The following is an 18444-nucleotide window of genomic DNA, read 5'->3' as shown; positions in this document are numbered from 1 at the left end:
AAAAAAAAAGTTTATCCACTTAATCATTTTGCAATATATGCAATATATCATCATATTGTACACCTTATACTTGCACAATGTTGTATGTCAATTATATCTTGATAAAGCTGGAAAAAATTTTCTAAAAAATGACAGTTGATTTGTTAGTCTTTGTGTAGGAAACTTCATAACATCTGTACCTTCTTTTCTTATGTTTGAAAGGTTGATCTTTAATCAAGACACATCTCTTAGATCTGAGTTCAGTCTCCATCCTGCTATAAGTAGAACATGCAAAGGTGAGAAATAATTCTTTTCTCTAAGTAGTTCCTTTAATTTTCCAAGTATTATTATTCCATTAACTTATCCTTTTATATTTAGTCTTATTCTTTAACTTTACATGGAGTTAGTTTCTTACAGGCATCTGTAATAGACCTTAAAAATCTGATAAGGATAGCAATGGGGATTGTAACTTCTGGAAGATGTTTACGACTCTCAGAGAGGGCTACTGAGTCGTGGAAGTGGCACTCGAATAGTAATTCTCCCCCCGCAAAATCTCCTGCTTAACCCTGAACTTCCCTATTTGCAAAAGTAAATAATACTTTTTAATAATCAGTCTGATTCTTTCTGACTAAAATTAAGTTACAAATGTCCTTGGTATATATATTTTTAAAAAGAGCCTTTCACTTACAAATTCTCCAAACCTCCTAAGTCCACTTCTAGATCAATTTAAGCACTTCTGGAAAAATCTATCACTAATTGTTACAGTTCAAAAAGATCAATTCTGCAGTAGCTTTTCAAATTGTAGGTTATTTCCTTTTATGATTTCTTCCTGTGAGCTATTTTTTATTGGAGGATGTCTGGAAATAGGTGTAGAATGGAAGGAAAATCTCCTAAACATCATGAAAATCTTCTTGTGTGTATACACTTGTCCCTTGGTATCGATGGAGGATTGATTCCAGGAAACCCTGTATACACCCAGATCCTCATATTCTCAAGTCCCATAGTTGGCCCTCCCTATCTGTGGATTGCACATCCACAGATTCCACCAGCCACAGATTGTAAACATAGTACACGATATGATCTGCGGTTGGTGGAATCTGTGGACGCCATACCCATGGATATGGAGGGCCAAATGTATGTCTATTAAAAAAAATCCTCGTTTAAGTGGACCTGTGTAGTTCAAGCCCACTGTAGTTCACAAAGTCTTCACTGTACTTCCTCTCACCTGATACCTGGTGGCAAATTACAGTTTCATCTTGGAGTAGTTTTTCCTACATGTAATTGGAAGGGATAGTGTGTAATGGTCTCCAGAATGTGTTCTTATGATATATAAAATGACACTAGGAAGAAGTTAGAGATCTGTTTCAATATTCCAACCAAGTTTTTTCCCTTCCCTTCCCTTTCCTTCCCTTCCCTTCCCCAAATGGATAGACCTTAATTATTTTTGCTAATTATTAAAAGTATAAAATATTTTTTAAATGTAAAATTATATAATGTAGAAAGTGAAAGATCCCATCCCCTTCTCTTCCCTGTAATTCCACTGCCAACAATTGGCAGTGTTTAGTATTTGTGTTTCTTTCTAGACTTTTGCATACCAATATATATATCTTTTTTCATAATTAGTATTGCACTACATGTATTATTTCTTTGTTATATTGATCTACCTCAGCCTGTTAAATTGCTACTTTTATTCCATTGTATGAATGTACCCTTATATAATGATTTGATTATGTTTGATGTTTCTCAGTATTATATCTTTGCCTCCTTTTCTGATTATTTCCTTAGAGTAACTAGCTAAAGTTAGATTTGCTTTAAAGGATGAGCACATGTCAGACCTTGACATATATTGACCCCTAAAATAGATGACTTTTTCCCTCTAGATCCAACACAGGACATATGCAATCTTTGCCACACTGGTGAATAAAACATATCTGATTATTTTAATTTGCATTTTTGAAGAATACCAAGGCTAGGCATATTTTAATATTGACCATTTATAGTTTTTGTGTGTGTGTGAATTGCCTTAATGTCTCTTAATTATTCTCGTTTTATTGTTAATTTATAAGAGCATTTTATATATTAAAGATAGCAAAACTTTGTCGTATGTACATTGTAAATAGTTTTACCCAGTTTTCTAGTTACCATTTAATGTTATTCTTGATATGTTTTGTAGTACAGAAATTAAAAATTTTTATATAATAAAATCTGTCAGTCTTTTCTTTCAAGGTTTCTTTTTTCAAACTTAGAAATATTTTACCTATCTCAAGACCATAAAAATATTTTATCTTTTTTCCATTTATTATATTTATTGTTTTTACTTTTATGTCTTTAATATTTTTAGAATAATTTAACATATGGGCAGTAGGTAGGGTAGGTCTCTAACTTCATTATTTTCAAATGATTGATTGCCCCAGTATTATTTATTGAATTTATTATTTATTTATGTCATTTTGTTGCCACTGTTTAAAATACCATTATTGTTATATATTAAATTCCCAAATATATTATAGGTCTGTTTCCCACTTTTTGTTTTGTTTCACTGATTTATTTGATTATTTCTACTTCTGTGCCATCACTACATTATTTTATCAGCCTTAGATTTTAGTACATTTCCGTATCTTGGAGGGAACGTATTCTCCTACACAGAGTAGTTGGCTGCAGCATACATCCTAAGCTTCTTTGGTACAAACAGCAAGCTCTTTGGTACAAATAGTATGAGACTTCAGCCACTGTGAGCTTCCAGCTTACCCTCCTTCATATTTTGTCGGTGGGATTTGCTCTGAGCTAGGTGGTTTTCTGGGATTCTGATAGAAGAATTCCATATACTGGTTACTTCTGAGGGAGCCCCTCCTTTTCCTATGATGAGTGACAAGCTGCTAACCAGGGTTTGGTTTCCCTTTAATCCATTCCCATCTTCTAATCTATAGTGAGTATATTTCCTTTTTCCCATTGCTGCTTCAGATTTCTTTTTAAAACTAATTTCTTTGGATTCTTTTTGGGAACTGGGAAGGGAAGAAAAGTTAAATATGGGCTAAATTTGCCATCTTGAAAATTCTGACTCTTCTTGAATAATAGCATTATGAGTTTTAAAAAATGACTTAAAATGAAAAAAGAAAGTGTTCTTTCTAGCAGGGTTTAAGTCTGTACAATTTTCTTTATATATCCTTTGCATTCATTCATCCTGGGACAAAGAAATATCAAGTATTATTTCATTCAGCATTGTGTATATGTTTCTTCTTAAATTTAAAAACCTTGACACATAAAAGTGGCAGTTAGGAAATTATGATTTACAAAATGATTTTTAAATTTTATTTATTTATTTATTATTTATTTTTGGCTGCGTTGGGTCTTTGTTTCTGTGCGCAGACTTTCTCTAGTTGTGGCTAGCAGGGGCCACTCTTGTGGTGCACGAGCTTCCCTTTGTCGTGGCTTCTCTTGTTGCAGAGCACGGGCTCTAGGCGTGCGGGCTTCAGTAGTTGTGGCACACAGGCTCAGTAGTTGTGGCTCGTGGGCTCTGGAGCACAGACTCGGTAGTTGTGGCGCACAGGCTTAGTTGCTCTGCGGCATGTGGGACCCTCCCAGACCAGGGCTCGAACCTGTGTCCCCTGCATTGGCAGGCGGATTCTTAACCACTGCACCACCAGGGAAGTCCCGTACAAGATGATTTTTAATGACATTTTGCAGTGTCTATAAAATCCTTGGGTCATTGTTAAAGCAGAGCAATAAAAATATTGCAAATGATTTATGATTATATTTCATCCTAGGCACATCTCCAGAGATTCAACTTGGATTCAGACTCAGAGAGGATCCACAAGAGCAAATGAATAATAATCAGATGATGCCTATTCTTAGTGAGGATGCAGTCTTACAGGTATGTAGTATATTGATTAAATACATACTTATTAAAAATTGGTAATGCTATTTGAAATAGGGGCAAATTACTAATGATTAATTCTCTTTGTCTATTATTTTACTTCTTTCTTTTCTTACTCAGTTTTTTCCCTTTTCTTCGCCATTCTGTTTCTTCACTGCAACTTCAGTAAAAGCCAGATGTTTTAGGCCCTGTTTCCTTTATTTATTTCTCTTCCTGGTAGAGATGTGGAATTGAGAAGGTTAAAATAGGCTAAAATAGGATATAATAATTACAGTTTCATCTCCATTGTGTGTCAGAGGTCACCTTAAATTTGTGAAGAAGATACTAGTCTGTGTAGTATAATTTGAAATATGGGCCACTGAAAGACCCTTCTATTTGTGTGTGTGAGAGTGCATGTGTGTGGGCACACACTTAGATACACAAATTTTCACTTGTTTCTTTTTAATGCAGTCACCATGGGGAAAGGTAAGGGATGATTCATTTAGCACCTTGGCATAAATAAGTTAGCTAACCAGAGATAACTACAGAGTCTTAAGGAATAGAACGGAGAATACATGTATTTTAATAGCAGAAACTGACAGCAGTTCCAAAGAGTGACCATGCGGGTTTATTTAATATTGTACCTAGGAAGGTGTATCACTTGAATTAAATCTAGTCAAAAGAGTAAAATTCAACACCAAATATTTTTTTAAAGCTGAGATGTCCATATTTAGCTTCTAATAATTTGTTGAAAAATCATTTTTATAACTTCTGATTTAAGAAAAAGAATTTTTTTCCCTTTTGCTTCAGTAACTGTGAAATGGGAAATAAAAATTAACTTTTTTCAATTTATCTGAGAAACATTTACCATGTGAATATTGTACCAGGCTCTAGATTGTACCTCATAACGGTGATTTTGAAAGCTTGATTACCAAACTTATTTGGATAGTGTTGACTTAAAAAATTGCACAACGTGAGAGTTACGAGGTAAGTTTTATTTGGGGCAAAATGAGCACTGCAGGCCGGGAGACAGCGTTTCAGATAACTCTGAGAAACTGCTCTGAGGAGGCAAGGGGAGGAGCCAGGATAAATTAGGAGTTTTGCAACAAAGGGCAGGTAGTTGGGAACGTCAAAAGATTATTGTTAATTAAAGAAAACCAGATATCTCAAGTTAAGGAATTTAGAGCTTTTCTATGTGTGGGAAGATGCAAGAGTCTGGGCTCGTTGAAATCATTCCTTTGATGTGAACCTCAGCTCTCTGGGGCCAGTATCCTGTATTTTCACATCCTGAGTTTCCTCAGGGCTCACCGCAGGGAGTGGCTGCAGTCTGATGGCTGCTAGATGGCAGGTATTCTTTTCAGCCCTGAGTTTCCTCAAGGGCTCACTGGCTCACGTTGGATGGCTGCAATCGTTGATGACTGTGACATCCTTTGTTTATCGATATGGCAGGAAATATTCCATTTATAAATATTCCATTCCATTTATGAATATTCCATTTATCAGTAGCTTTTTAAAAATATAGACTCTCAGACCCGTATTTGAGTAGAACCTAGGACTGTCCATTTTTCAAAAGCCTCCCAAGTAATTGGTGATGATCAGCTGTTGGAACAATTGCCATAGAGGACTTGAAGAGTTAATGAATGTATCTTTCAAAGATTTTTCATGAGACTGTAACTCAGCCATCTGCTGGTTATGGGCTTGTTGTAAAATTAAGATAAGAAGGATAAATGAAGTACTTGGTATTTGTCCCTCTTTTTTGCCTTCATGGGAATTCATTGGTGGTAAAATAGATATCTCCTTCAACTTTCCACTGCCCACCCCACCCTCACCGTTTTTGTTTACAGTAAGAGTTAGACCATGTTACCAAAGTGTTAAACATCTGTAGCAGATTTTAATTGATATTAGTTTTTAAATTGACAGATACTGCTTTCACAGTTTTTAATTTTATTCTTTGAAAATAAACCTTTAGAAATTTAACTATATGAGGAAACTTGATTTTGTCAAATAAATAGAGAGACCAGAAAAGGTGCTTTCCCAGAGTTATTTAAAGAAAAAAATACATATTGTCTCACAACTTCAACCTGATTTTAAGTAAATTCTAAATAATTCAGTTACTAAACAGATTTCTAAATAAATTTTCCTTAAAACTCAGATATAATATTGACATTCAACTTCAAAACAAACTATTTTAGAAATGATGAGATTGGGATTGGCACATATACACTACTATGTATAAAATAGATAACTAATGAGAACCTTCTGTTTAGCACAGGGAGTGCTACTCAGTGATCTGTGGTGACCTAAATGGGAAGGAAATCTAAAAAAGAGTGGATATGTGTATATATATAACTGATTCAGTTTACTGTACAGCAAAAACTAACACAACATTGTAAAGCAACCATACTGCAATAAAAATTTTTTAAAAAATGATGGAACATTTCAAGTAAGGGCAAACTATGAAGAAATAGAGGATCTTTGGTTTGACATGCACTATGCTAATTTTTAAAAACATAAGGAGCAGTCTTTTAAAATATTTCATGCTCATCATTTTTATTGGGTCTTGCTGTACCTTTTCTTGTTCTTTATAGGTGCTATGGCAAGCAGTTTTTAAACTTTACATAGAAATTTTAAAATTTTTGTTTGGAGAGTTTAGTAGTATGTATGGAGAGATAATTGGAGACATTGCTATCAAAATTAGGAGGTATGTTAGTTAATTTTATATGTCAACTTGTCTGGGCCACCAGGTGCCCAGATAGTTGGTCAAACATTATTCTGGGAATTTCTTTGAGGATGTTTTTGAATGAGATTAACGTTTAAATCAGTGGATTTGGGTAAATCAGATTGCCCTCCATAATGTGGGTGGGCCTCATCCAACCAGTTGAAGGCCTATATAGAACAAAAAGACCAGCTTCCCTGAGCAAGAGAGAATTATCCAGCAGACGGCCTTTGGACTTTATCTATACCATCAGCTTTCTTGGGTCTTGAGCCTGATGGCCCACAGTGCAGATCTGGACTTGCCAGTTTCCATAGTTACCTGATCCAGCTCCTTACAATAAATCTCTTTCTATGTATAAACATATCCTGTTAGTTCTGTTTCTCTGGAGAACCCTGACTAATACAGCAGGCATCATTGATCTTACTATAATCAGTTTTTGAATACTGGAAAATACTTGTTTGACAGGGAATAATGATTAATTCAATCTTGTGATTATTACCATCAGGCTGCTTCTTCCATCTTCTACTCTCTGAAATGCTGTCTAAGAGGTATGGATCCAGGTTGAATTTCACTTTCCCTCTCCATTAAGCAGCTTCCACCTTCCACCCTTATCCATATGTAGTGGTGAAATCAGTTAAAATGAACATTTAAGAGAACCTTGAAAGGGAAACAAACAAGCACAGGCTTGTTCGACAACTGTGTAATGGAAGAAGGATCATGGTTGGCAAGACCAGAGCTCATGGAGAGATTATGTATATATATACTGCAGGGTCTTTTTTCTTTCTTAATTTATTTTATTGAAGTACAGTTGATTTACAATGTTGTTAATTTCTGCTGTACAGCAAAGTGATTCAGTTATATATATATGTATATACACACACGCACACACATATTCTTTTTCATATTCTTTTCCATTATGGTTTATCACAGGATATTGAATATAGTTCCCTGTGCTATATAGTAGGACCTTGTTGTTTATCCATTCTATATGTAGTAATTTGCATCCTGCAGGGTCTTTTTAAGCCCCAGTAGGCAGGTAATATTCTCTCTTACTAGCCACCTCTCTGATTCATGAATAGCTGGACCACTCAAATTCAGGGTGAGTTTTCAAAACTTAGGGAACCCCTTGACTCTACTATGCTGATCATTAATGTCGTTGATATCCTTTTCCTGACTCTAACCCATCCTGACCTGCTTTAATTCTTAGGGTCCTAAAATTGCTGTCTCTGCCCAGAGTTGCAATTGCTTAGGAATATTTTGGGAAGGAATGGATGAAAACAGGTCTTTGGCACCTGACTTAGCCAGAGTAAAGATATTTCTCATTCAGTGGTTAAATAACTTTGTGTTTAAGTTGTATTTAGATACTACTCAGTGGAGTTTAAAATTATCATTTTAGCATTTACTAACACTGAAGCAATGTAGAGAGATGGTACCATATGTCCAGATCAAACTCTCTAAAAGACAATCATGTAGATATTTGGAAATAATAAAAAATATTTGTATAGATAACCAAATTTGGCTACCTCAGTCTGAGAGAAAGGTATTTTAAGCAAACGTTATCAATAATTCATCGAGATCACTAAAACGCTGAATATCAGGAATGTGTATTCTGTTCTGCAGAATGTGAGGATAGTTCGTGTGAGACATCTCATGCCTCATGGAGAGCCAAGGTTGGTCAGGCTGATCAGGTTGGCCAGGCTTCCATTTCTCTCCCAGTAATCCATGACTCAGTTGAAGAAAATGATCTCAGATAGTAGAGGAGTGTTTTTTGGTTAAGGATATATAAACAGATTTGCTCCTTTCCCAGATCCTCTAAATTAATACAATTAATTTAAACCTTCTTTCACCTCTCACACCCTACCCCCAACAGATTTTTTTTTTGAATGTCTGCACTTTAATGCCCTCGTAGGGGCAGGAGAAAAATGTCACATGTATCAAAAGCATAGATAGCAATTTGTACCCCTTAAGAAAGAATTGATTGAAGTGTATCCTTACGTTTTGTTAATCAACAAATGAACAGCTCCAACCCCCATTATATTCCAAGGCATTACCTCTTGAGGGATATTTCTGCCTATGGAAGAGGAAAAAAAAATCAGCTGTCAGGAGCAAACTTTCTTCTTACTTGCTCTCTTATCTTTTGTATTTTCCATATGTGGGTAGGGTCAAATGAAAAATTAGCCCTCAATGGGAAAATTCACTGGTCCTTTAGTAAGATGAATGAAATGAGTGTTACAGATATTTGAATGAATTGCTTTGTGAAGACTCAGAAATACCAAGTAAGTACATAAGCGTACCCTGTTTAATTAATCCTTGGGAATATCTAGGTTTCTTTCTTTCTTTTTTTTTTTATAAATGTACTTATTTATTTATCGTATTTTTGGCTGTGTTGGCTCTTCGTTGCTGTGCGCGGGTTTTCTCTAGTTGCGGTGAGCGGGGGCTACTCTTTGTTGCGGTGCACGGGCTTCTCACTGCAGTGGCCTCTCGTTGCAGAGCACCGGGTCTAGGCACGCGGGCTTCAGTAGTCGTGGTGCATGGGTTTAGTTGCTCCGCGGCATGTGGGGTCTTCCTGGATCAGGGCTCAAACCCGTGTCCCCTGCATTGGCAGGCAGACTCTTAACCACTGCGCCACCAGGGAAGTCCCTAGGTTTACTTCTTGAACTTCCTTCTTCACTCTGGACCTCTGAGCTTTTTGTAAAGTCTGCTTAGGAAGTATGGATACGTGGAACCAGTGTGATAACCTTGAGCACTATAAGGATGCACTATCAATAAATAACAATGAACATTATTAATTGGAGAGGATTTAAGTTCTCAAATTACTTTGTGTTTTCTTGTTATTATGGCTGTTTCAGTGATCAGAAATGCTTGGAAGTTCAGGCTAATGGCTTTACATATTTTCAGAAAGCTTTATTATTGATCATAGAAACAAACATAGAGGGTCCCCCAAAGAGAGATCTTTTTGTAAAGATCTTCTTTGATACTAATAAGATATTTAAGGTAAGAATTCCTTTTAAAGTGATGAAAGCCAGTGTGCTGTGAAATCTTAAAATGGAAACATTTTATCAGAACATTTTAATCTTTTTTGAAAGGGACACAACAACTTCAGATTTTCTGGCATGACTTGAGAATTAGGCAGAATCCATTAAGCCTTTAACGCTGTAACACAAAGGTTGTATGATTTTTGGCCCTCAGTAGAAATATTAGAACTCAGAACCTGACAAGAGTGGCTCATCAGAACCATTATGGATTAATGAACTAAGAAAAGGGAAATACTAGGAATAAAAAGAAGGAACACTCCCTTTCTCTTTACCTAAGTTCCACAAATTCTTTTACAGAAAGAAATTAAAACAAAATACTAAACATAAGAGCCAAACCTATAAAACTCTTAGAAGAAAACATAGGGGGAAAGTATCATGACATTCAATTTGGCAATGATTTCTTGGATATGAAACCATAAGCAACAAAATAAAAAATAGATAAGCTAGACTTCATGAAAATTAAAAACCTATGTGCATCAAAGGACACTATCAACAGAGTGAAAAGATAACTCAAAGAAAGGGAGAAAATATTATTTGTAAATCATATATCTGATAAGGGATTGATACACAGAGTATATGGAGACTCTTATAACTCAACAACAGCAAACAACTGATTAAAAAATGGGCAAAGGACATAAATCGACATTTAGTAAAGAAGATGTAGGGAATTCCCTGGCGGTCCAGTGGTTAGGACTTGGCGCTTTCAGTGCTGGGACCCAGGTTTGATCCTTGGTCGGGGAACTAAAATCCCACAAGCCACGCAGCGTGGCCAAAAAAAAAAGAGACATACAAATGGCTAATAAGCACATGAAAAGATACTCAGCATCTTTAAGCATTATGGAAATGCACATCAGAACCATGATGAGATACCATCTCACACTCATCAGGATGGCTATTACCAAAACAAAATAACAAGTATTGATGAGAATATGGAAAAATTGGAATTCTTGCTCATTGCTGGTGGGAAATGTAGAATGAAATGGTACAGCTGGTATGGAAAATGGTATGGTGATTCCTCAAAAAATTAAACATATAATTACCATATGATCCAGAAATTCCACTTCTGGTTATATACCCAAAATAAGTGAAAGCAGGGGCTCGAAAATATATTTTTACACCCACACTCATAGACGCATTACTCACAATAGCCAAAAGGTGGAAGCAACCCAGTTGTCCATTAATAGATGAGTAGGTAAATCAAATGTGGTACATACATACAATGGAATATTATTTAGCCTGAGAAAGGAAAGAAATGCTGATACATGCTACAACAAGGATGAACCTTGAAGACATCATTACTAAGTGAGATAAGCCAGTCACAAAAGGACAAATATTATATGATTACTTTTATATGAGGCACTTAGAGTAGTCAAAACAGAGACAGAAAGTAGAATCATGGTTGCCAGGGGTTGGGAGAGGAGTAAATGGGGAGTTAGTGTTTAAATAGGTATGGAGTTTCAGTTAGGGAAAACGAAAAAGTTCTGGAAATGGATGTTGGTGTTGATTGTACATCAATGGGAATGTACATAATGCCACAGAACTGTACATTTTTAAATGGTCAAAACGGTAAATTTTATGTGATATATATTTTACCACAATAAAAAAAGATACTAAGAAAGAATAGCATAAGAATTATCTTAAATGTTAAGTTTTTAGCTTGTTGCATTAGCTTAGTATTCCTCAGTTGGAAAAAACTACTGTTTTTTCTTTCTAGCAACCTCAAGATGAAATGGAACAAAATGAAGCTCCGTTACAGTAAGTATAATGATTTTTGGCATTATTATATTATAGATATTTTTTGTCATTTTACACATATAAAATAAGTGTTCTTTTTCTTAAGCGTTTGAGTTATTGTATATTTTTGAATAGTTGTCCCTTTAGCAGCATAAATATGTTATTTTACAAACATTGTAGATAAGTTTCATTTCATGAGAAAGACTGAATCAGATTAAGTTGATTCTCTAATATTACTTAAAAAGCAAATTTATAGCATAGCATGAGGGAAGAATTTGTAGAGCTTATTGAAATTAGACTTTCAAAGAACTATTATACTTAAAGAGACCTTATCCTTTCAATTTTTTTTAAAACAATGGTTCTCAAAGTAAAGCCTGTGGACCCCCTGGGAGTCCCTGAGGCTCTTTCCAGAGGATCTGTGAGGTCAAAACTATTTTCATAATAATGCTAACACATTATTTGCCTATTTCATGGTATTGACATTTGCACTTACAGTGCTAAAGCAAATGGTGGATAAAAAGCTGGAGCCTTAGTAGGAATCAGGGCAGTGGCACCAAATAGGACTAGTGGTCACCGTATTTTTCACAGCCATGTACTAGCGGTTTAAAAAAAAAAAGCCAGTTTTACTTACTGCATTTGATGAAGCAGAAAAGTTATTAGTTTTATTAAGTTTCTACCCTTGAATATATATCTTTTTACACTTCTGTGTAAACTGTGATAGTTGTCTTAAGAAGAGCACTTGTGCACTTGTTTGAGTTATAAGATTCGTAAAAAAAAAAACTAGTTTCACCTTTCTTTTTTTTTTTTTATAAATTTATTTATTTATTTATTTTTGGCTGCGTTGGGTCTTCGTTGCTGCGTGCAGGCTTTTCTCTACTTGCAGCGAGCGGGGACCACTCTCCCCTGCGGTGAGCGAGCTTCTCATTGCGGTGGCCTCTCCCGTTGTGGAGCACAGGCTCTAGACATGCGGGCTTCAGTAGTTGTGGCACGTGGGCTCAGTAATTGTGGCTCACGGGCTCTAGAGCACAGGCTCAGCAGTTGTGGTGCATGGGCTTAGTTGCTCCACGGCATGTGGGATCTTCCCGGACCAGGGCTCGAACCCGTGTCCCCTGCATTGGCAAGCGGATTCTTAACCACTGCGCCACCAGGGAAGTCCCATCACCTTTCTTTTTAACTTGAAAGAATAACTGACAAACTGGTTATTCACAATGGAGTATATGGCAGACATTTTCTTGAACTTTCTGGTAAGATCAGTGGAAGTATTTACAAAGGTGACCTTTTTGAGATTTTTATGATGAAATAAATCAATATAGGGAAGACCTGCAAAACTCAGCAAATCAGTATTTTCTGAAAGACCAATGCATAATGTCACAGCATCACCCACAGACAAGTAAAAGATCCATTCAAAGTGCAACGTAGACCAATATAAAAGTTCATTGATCTTGTTTCAATTTTCACATTTCCAGTAACCTTTAAGGAAATTATTGCTTTTAGAGTTTTGGTATGTTATCTAAAAAGAATATGCACTATTATCCAAAAAGGCTGCTAAAGTCCTCCTTCCTTTTCCAACTGCATATCTGTGTGAGGCCAGATTTTTGTAATATACTTCAAATAAAAAAATATATCGTAAAAGATTGAATGTGTTGTAGCAGTTCAGATGGCAGCTATCTTGCATTAAGCCATACATTAAAGAGATTTTTTAAAATGTGAAACAGTGCCACTTTCTCACTAAATTTTTTTTCATTTTGAAAAATGCAGAAATGTTTCATAACAGTATATTAATATATTGGATTATTACTGTTACTTAAAAATTAATGATTATTTAGCATTTTTCTCCATTTTAATTTCTAATATGTAAATATAAATAAATAGACGCCACATGAACAAAAGCTCTTTGAGTTCCTAAGTTTTAAGAGTGTAAAGGAGTCCAAAGACCAAAAGTTTGAGAATCACTATTTTAAAATAATCCTTTTACTGAATGTATCAGCAGTATAAGTTCATCTACAGAAATGGAAAAAGAGAAAAGACTAAGAAAGACTAAAGCAGCATCCATGGTCTCACAGCCTGGAGAGAACCATTGTTAACATTTTGGTACATTTTATTTTAGGCTTTCTATATATTTTTGTTTTGTTCATATTTTCTACAAAATTGGGATTATTCTGCAGATACTTTTGTTTCCTGTTTTTTTTTTTTTCTTTCTTTCTTTCTTTTTTTTTTGGCCACACCACGCAGCTTGTGGGATCTTGGTTCCCTGACCAGGGATCAAACCCATGCCCCCTGCAGTGGAAGCCCAGCCTCCTAACCACTGGACAGCCAGGGAATTCCCCCTGTTTTCAAATTTTAAGTAGTGTTTATCATAATTATTATTTCACATCATTAATATTTTTTAAAAACATGAATTTTAATGACCTCATAATATTTCATTGTATAACTTACTATACTGTAATTCATTTAATCATTTCTGTAATATTGGACATGCATGTTGTTTGCAGTCTTGCCTAATATAAATAATTATTTTTTAATAACTTAGATGAAAGTTTGCTCTATTTTCAAAACTTCTGTGATAAATTCTCTTTTATAATTAAGGAAAAAATTCTGTTGATTCAGACTACGATTTTGTTTTATTTTAAATCAGCTTGTACTCAAAGAATCATGTTTTAGGAAAAAAATGGCATTCTTTTCTATTTGCCTCATAGAAATTATTCTATACGAGCAGTTTCATTTTCAAGATAGCTTATACTGATCACTTCTATTTTTTTAGGCAGGAGAGAATGATCAATTTATTATTCTTGCTTAGGATTCAAGTAGCTTTGCCTGGTTCATAAAAACTGTTCTTAAAACAACTGGAACAAGAGGCTTTTTTTTTTAAAGGAAGATATCTTGATTGCATTTGTATAGTAAATTAGATTGAGAAAAAAATAGTTAAATGATTGCTTTTCTTCAATCAACTTTTTTTAAACATCTTTATTGGAGTATAATTGCTTTACAGTGTTGTGTTAGTTTCTGCTGTATAACAAAGTGAATCAGCTATACATATACATATATCCCCATATCCCCTCCCTATTGCGTCTCCCTCCCACCCTCCTTATCCCACCCCTCTAGGTGGTCACAAAGCACGGAGCTGATCTCCCTGTGCCGTGCAGCTGCTTCCCACTAGCTATCTATTTTACATTTGGTAGTGTATATATGCCAACGTTACTTTCTTACTTCGTCCCAGCTTACATTCAACTTTTAATTATCCCAGGGTAGATGATCAAAATTGTAGATTAGGCATGACCTTTATTTTGCTCTCAACCTCTTCCCTTCAGTAGTTCCTACCTTTTTTTCCCCTCCTGTGAAATACAAGAAAGGTAAATAATGTCTGAGAATTTTCTCATGAGTGACTTTCACTTACATCTCAAGCTATAATGACAAACTTTCAGTGTATTTGAGGATTTAAGTAGTCAAGCTTCATAACTTAGGACCAATTTTTCTCTCTCACTCCACCTTTCTATTTGGTAGACAGTCATCTCCAAAGCTACTTTCAGAACTAAATGTAGTTTAGCTTGTCTACACTCCTAAAGTTCATTCCTTAATTTTTTTGGCTCTCTCCATTTTTGCAGCCATTTGAAATTTAAATGTTAACAAATTGCTAGTAATTGGAGCAAAAAAGATGATCCTATTTGAAATTCCTTTAAATTAAAAAGAAGTTTAAATTGTATCTGAATGAGAAATAGTGGGGGTTTTTTCCATTTGAAAATTTATATGTATTTATTAATTAATTGATTGATTTTTTTTTTTTTTAGGATTAGAAAAAGTTGTCCAGTGTTCACTGTATCATTTCCCCAGGCTGAACTTTCACTGAACCACCAGAGTATTCAAGGTACACTTTTATGAGTAGAGTCATATAAAGTGAATTTGTCTTTGCCTAAAAATAGAAGGCTTAGTTAGATATGGATTTATTTACAACTAGGCTGGTCTACTATACATTGCTACCATACATTTTTACATATGAAATCAGTGTTGCTGTTGACCTTGGAATCATGCTGCTTAAAGTTGCCCATATGCAAAGAGCTCAGGTGCAGTCAATACCTACTCCTCCACATCTACTTTTTTGACTTGTAATTTGGGGGCTTAAATTTGAAAACAATGTTTGTTTTCTCTATTCATAGCATTCTTAATATGTATGTCATGTCTTTCTTGACTGGCAGTTAGGCAGGCCATTTACTTGATTTCAGCTGTATTAGAGGGTAGCTGTCTTTCACTTTGAAGTGCCTCCTATGTATGTTGTATGACAGTGTAGTAAATATTCTTAGTGGTCATTGAAACTTTGTATTATGAGAAAAGGCACAAGGACATGATACTTGAAATGGAAAAGCTAAGTTTTAAAATCTCTGTCTTCTGATCTGTTGCTACTACAACAATAGCAGTACCACTTACGCCATCACCAACTCTTGCATGCACTCCTAGTGCCTGGATTTTGGTCTGTAATATTATTTATTCATTATTTTAACAAATATTTATTGAGCCTGCTAAGTGCCAGGTGTATGGGTGCTATGGGTGTACAAATGCCAAGGAAACCAGGGATCCTAAAAGGATAGCTGATCTGTCTTGGAGCTTGAAGATATTAGGATGGATCTGAAAATCTTACCATTGTTGGAAAACAAAAATGCTTTCAAGGATGTCAGGGGGCAGTGCTAAAAGGATAAAGAGCTAGGTCAATTGTGCTCCCACTGGCCAACCTGTGACAAATTAGCTGGGGAACAAAACTAACATGATTTTGGTTCATGGAAATAAGTTTGTGAAAAAAATGAGTTCATAATGATACTCAAAAAATGTTAGTAGTGTTCAAAAGGTAGTCTCAATACAGGAAAAAAAAGCAACTATAGTAGAATGTTTAAAATTTTTTAATGACTTTAAGAAATAGAGACTTGTTGATACATGTACCTTTAAGACATCTCCTGATTCCTTTTGGCCGCTACATGAATGTTCCTTTTTATGCCTAACTCAACAGCATGAATTCATTTAAATTCTGTTACCTATAATGGAGATGATAATGACACAGAGAAAGTAGATATGATTTTTCCATGTAGTTGCGAATACTTAGGATAACTCAGCCAAAGTAGAGAGGTTGGTTTTTAACTAAACTAATTCCAAACAATTATAATATTACCTGGCTTCACGTGAAATATTTTTTTAAGGAATGGAAGAATTTCATAATTTTATTGCCAACATACTTTTATATCATAAATTGGTATAATATTTATTAAATATTTGATGTATCACATGAATGTTTGAGGGAGTCATTTCAAGTTATATGATTAAGAAATGCTGAGTGAGACAATATGTTTTAATGCTTTAATAAAACTGGAATGAAAACATACAATGTTATCTTCTAGGACCTGAGGCTGAAGATCCTAAAGTGTTAACACACCCAGAAAAGGTTGGTCTGTATAATAGAAATTAGCTATTCAAATCTTGGGTTTAGATTTTTTTTAAAACATTATATTGATTAAAGTATCAAGCTCATTTAAGTTTTCCCCTAGGCAGGAATATGACTAAACCATTTCAATAGATAGAATTGTGTAACAACCCATTTCAGTGTTTTTGGTTTTTTTTAAGGGGAATAATTTTCCAGTACTTTTCTTGTAAACTCTTGTAAATCTGTCTTTGGAATAAAGCAGGCTTTCACTGTTCACAGGTTTTTCTGTGAGTCGCAAAAAATTTTCCCCTGCATTCCCGCATTCAATCTGGGCTGCCACAGACAGACAGAAAGCACAAGGACACTTTTCTTACATCTGTAGTGGAGACCCATTTCAGTATTTATTCTTCCTTATCTCTAATGAAATAGAATTTTCTTGATCTGTGTTTCTTATCTAGCATTATAAGTCTTTTATTCTTTATCTAGAGGAGAAGCATATAATTTAATATCAAACTAGTTGCTGAGATGATATAGCGAAAATGCCTTCTGTTGCTTTGTCTATTACCCTTGTTCCTTTAATATTTCCTGCTGGATACTGCTTTCCCATCTTCCAGTTACTAATCAGTAACCATGTAGTGAGTGCTTGTTTTGGCTTTGCTTTCTGCTTGGTGCTATGGGAAATCAGAGGACTATAAGATTGTCTCTGCCCGTAACAGACTCCAACAATCAAGGACCTCCCCAGGCCAACCCTGTCATACACCTGTACCTTACTTCATCTCAGGTATACCTTACACATTCCCACCTCCATGCCTTTGTTTAGGTCAGGAGCCAGAAAGCAAGGGAAAGAGCATAAAATTTGGAACCACATAGGTTGTGTTCCAAGGGCAAGTGTGTCATTTATATGTATAATATACGGAAAGTGATACTCATTTTTTAGAATTATAGTGAGGACTGAGAGCAGTAATGGCTCACGGTGTTTGGTACCTAGTTGGTGCTTAAGAAATACGTGTTTTTCCTTCTTTTACGCCTTCACAAATCATTAATTTCTGGCTTAAGTTCCTTCTCCTCTTTGGATCTGTCTCAGATGACTGTGGTGATCTTGACCAAAGTAATTGCTCCCTCTTTAACATTGCTTATTCGCTATGTCAGTATTTCTCCATCACTTGCCTCCTGTGACATTAATAGATCTTCTGAGAATGAAGGATTTTTTTGAACAAAGAAGTTTAGAGAACACTGTATCCTAAAGTCTCCTCAAAGATTTATAGTGCACGTTTTGTAAAGTCTTGTAGTAAATAAACCTGTTTAACTTTGTTTAACCGAGCATTTCAGGCAATCTTGAAAACCCTTCACTGCCTCCCTTTCTTTCCCCCCAGAAAACTTATTCTTGTAACACTAGGGCTATGGTTTATGCCATTCATTTGAGTTCATGCAGTGTTTTTGACATTATTTATAGTTTACTTAATGTCTTATGTATTAATGCCTTCAATCTTGATTTAGGAATTAAGTTCCTTTAGGGCAGAGTTAAACATATATATATATATATATATATATATATATATATACTTTATTAGATCTAAGGCCTTGAATTTAGTAGATATAAGGACTTCAGATAAGAGGGAGATCTTGAACATGACTTCAAGAATGGATAGGATCCAGTTCTTCAATTCCTTCTAAATTTCTTTTATCTTTCTGAGCAAATTATAGTTTGCATTGCTAATAAATAAAT

General features: G+C 35.0%; 1 protein-coding gene across 1 annotated transcript in view; it reads left to right on the top strand.

Moving 5' to 3' along the window:
* ANKRD31 (ankyrin repeat domain 31) overlaps positions 1-18444 on the top strand; it is a 138880-nt gene that overhangs the window by 15428 nt on the left and 105008 nt on the right. Inside the window, exons 2-6 of the mRNA XM_068533441.1 lie at positions 202-275; positions 3744-3850; positions 11298-11338; positions 15103-15179; positions 16696-16739. Of these exons, the coding sequence (XP_068389542.1) occupies positions 202-275; positions 3744-3850; positions 11298-11338; positions 15103-15179; positions 16696-16739 (343 nt within the window). The remainder of the gene's footprint in view (positions 1-201; positions 276-3743; positions 3851-11297; positions 11339-15102; positions 15180-16695; positions 16740-18444) is intronic.

This window comes from Eschrichtius robustus, chromosome 2 (assembly GCF_028021215.1).
Source record: "Eschrichtius robustus isolate mEscRob2 chromosome 2, mEscRob2.pri, whole genome shotgun sequence".
Classification (NCBI taxonomy): Eukaryota; Metazoa; Chordata; class Mammalia; order Artiodactyla; family Eschrichtiidae; genus Eschrichtius; species Eschrichtius robustus.
Note: the sequence above shows the minus strand (reverse complement) of the source record. Positions and strands in the feature narration are given on the sequence as shown.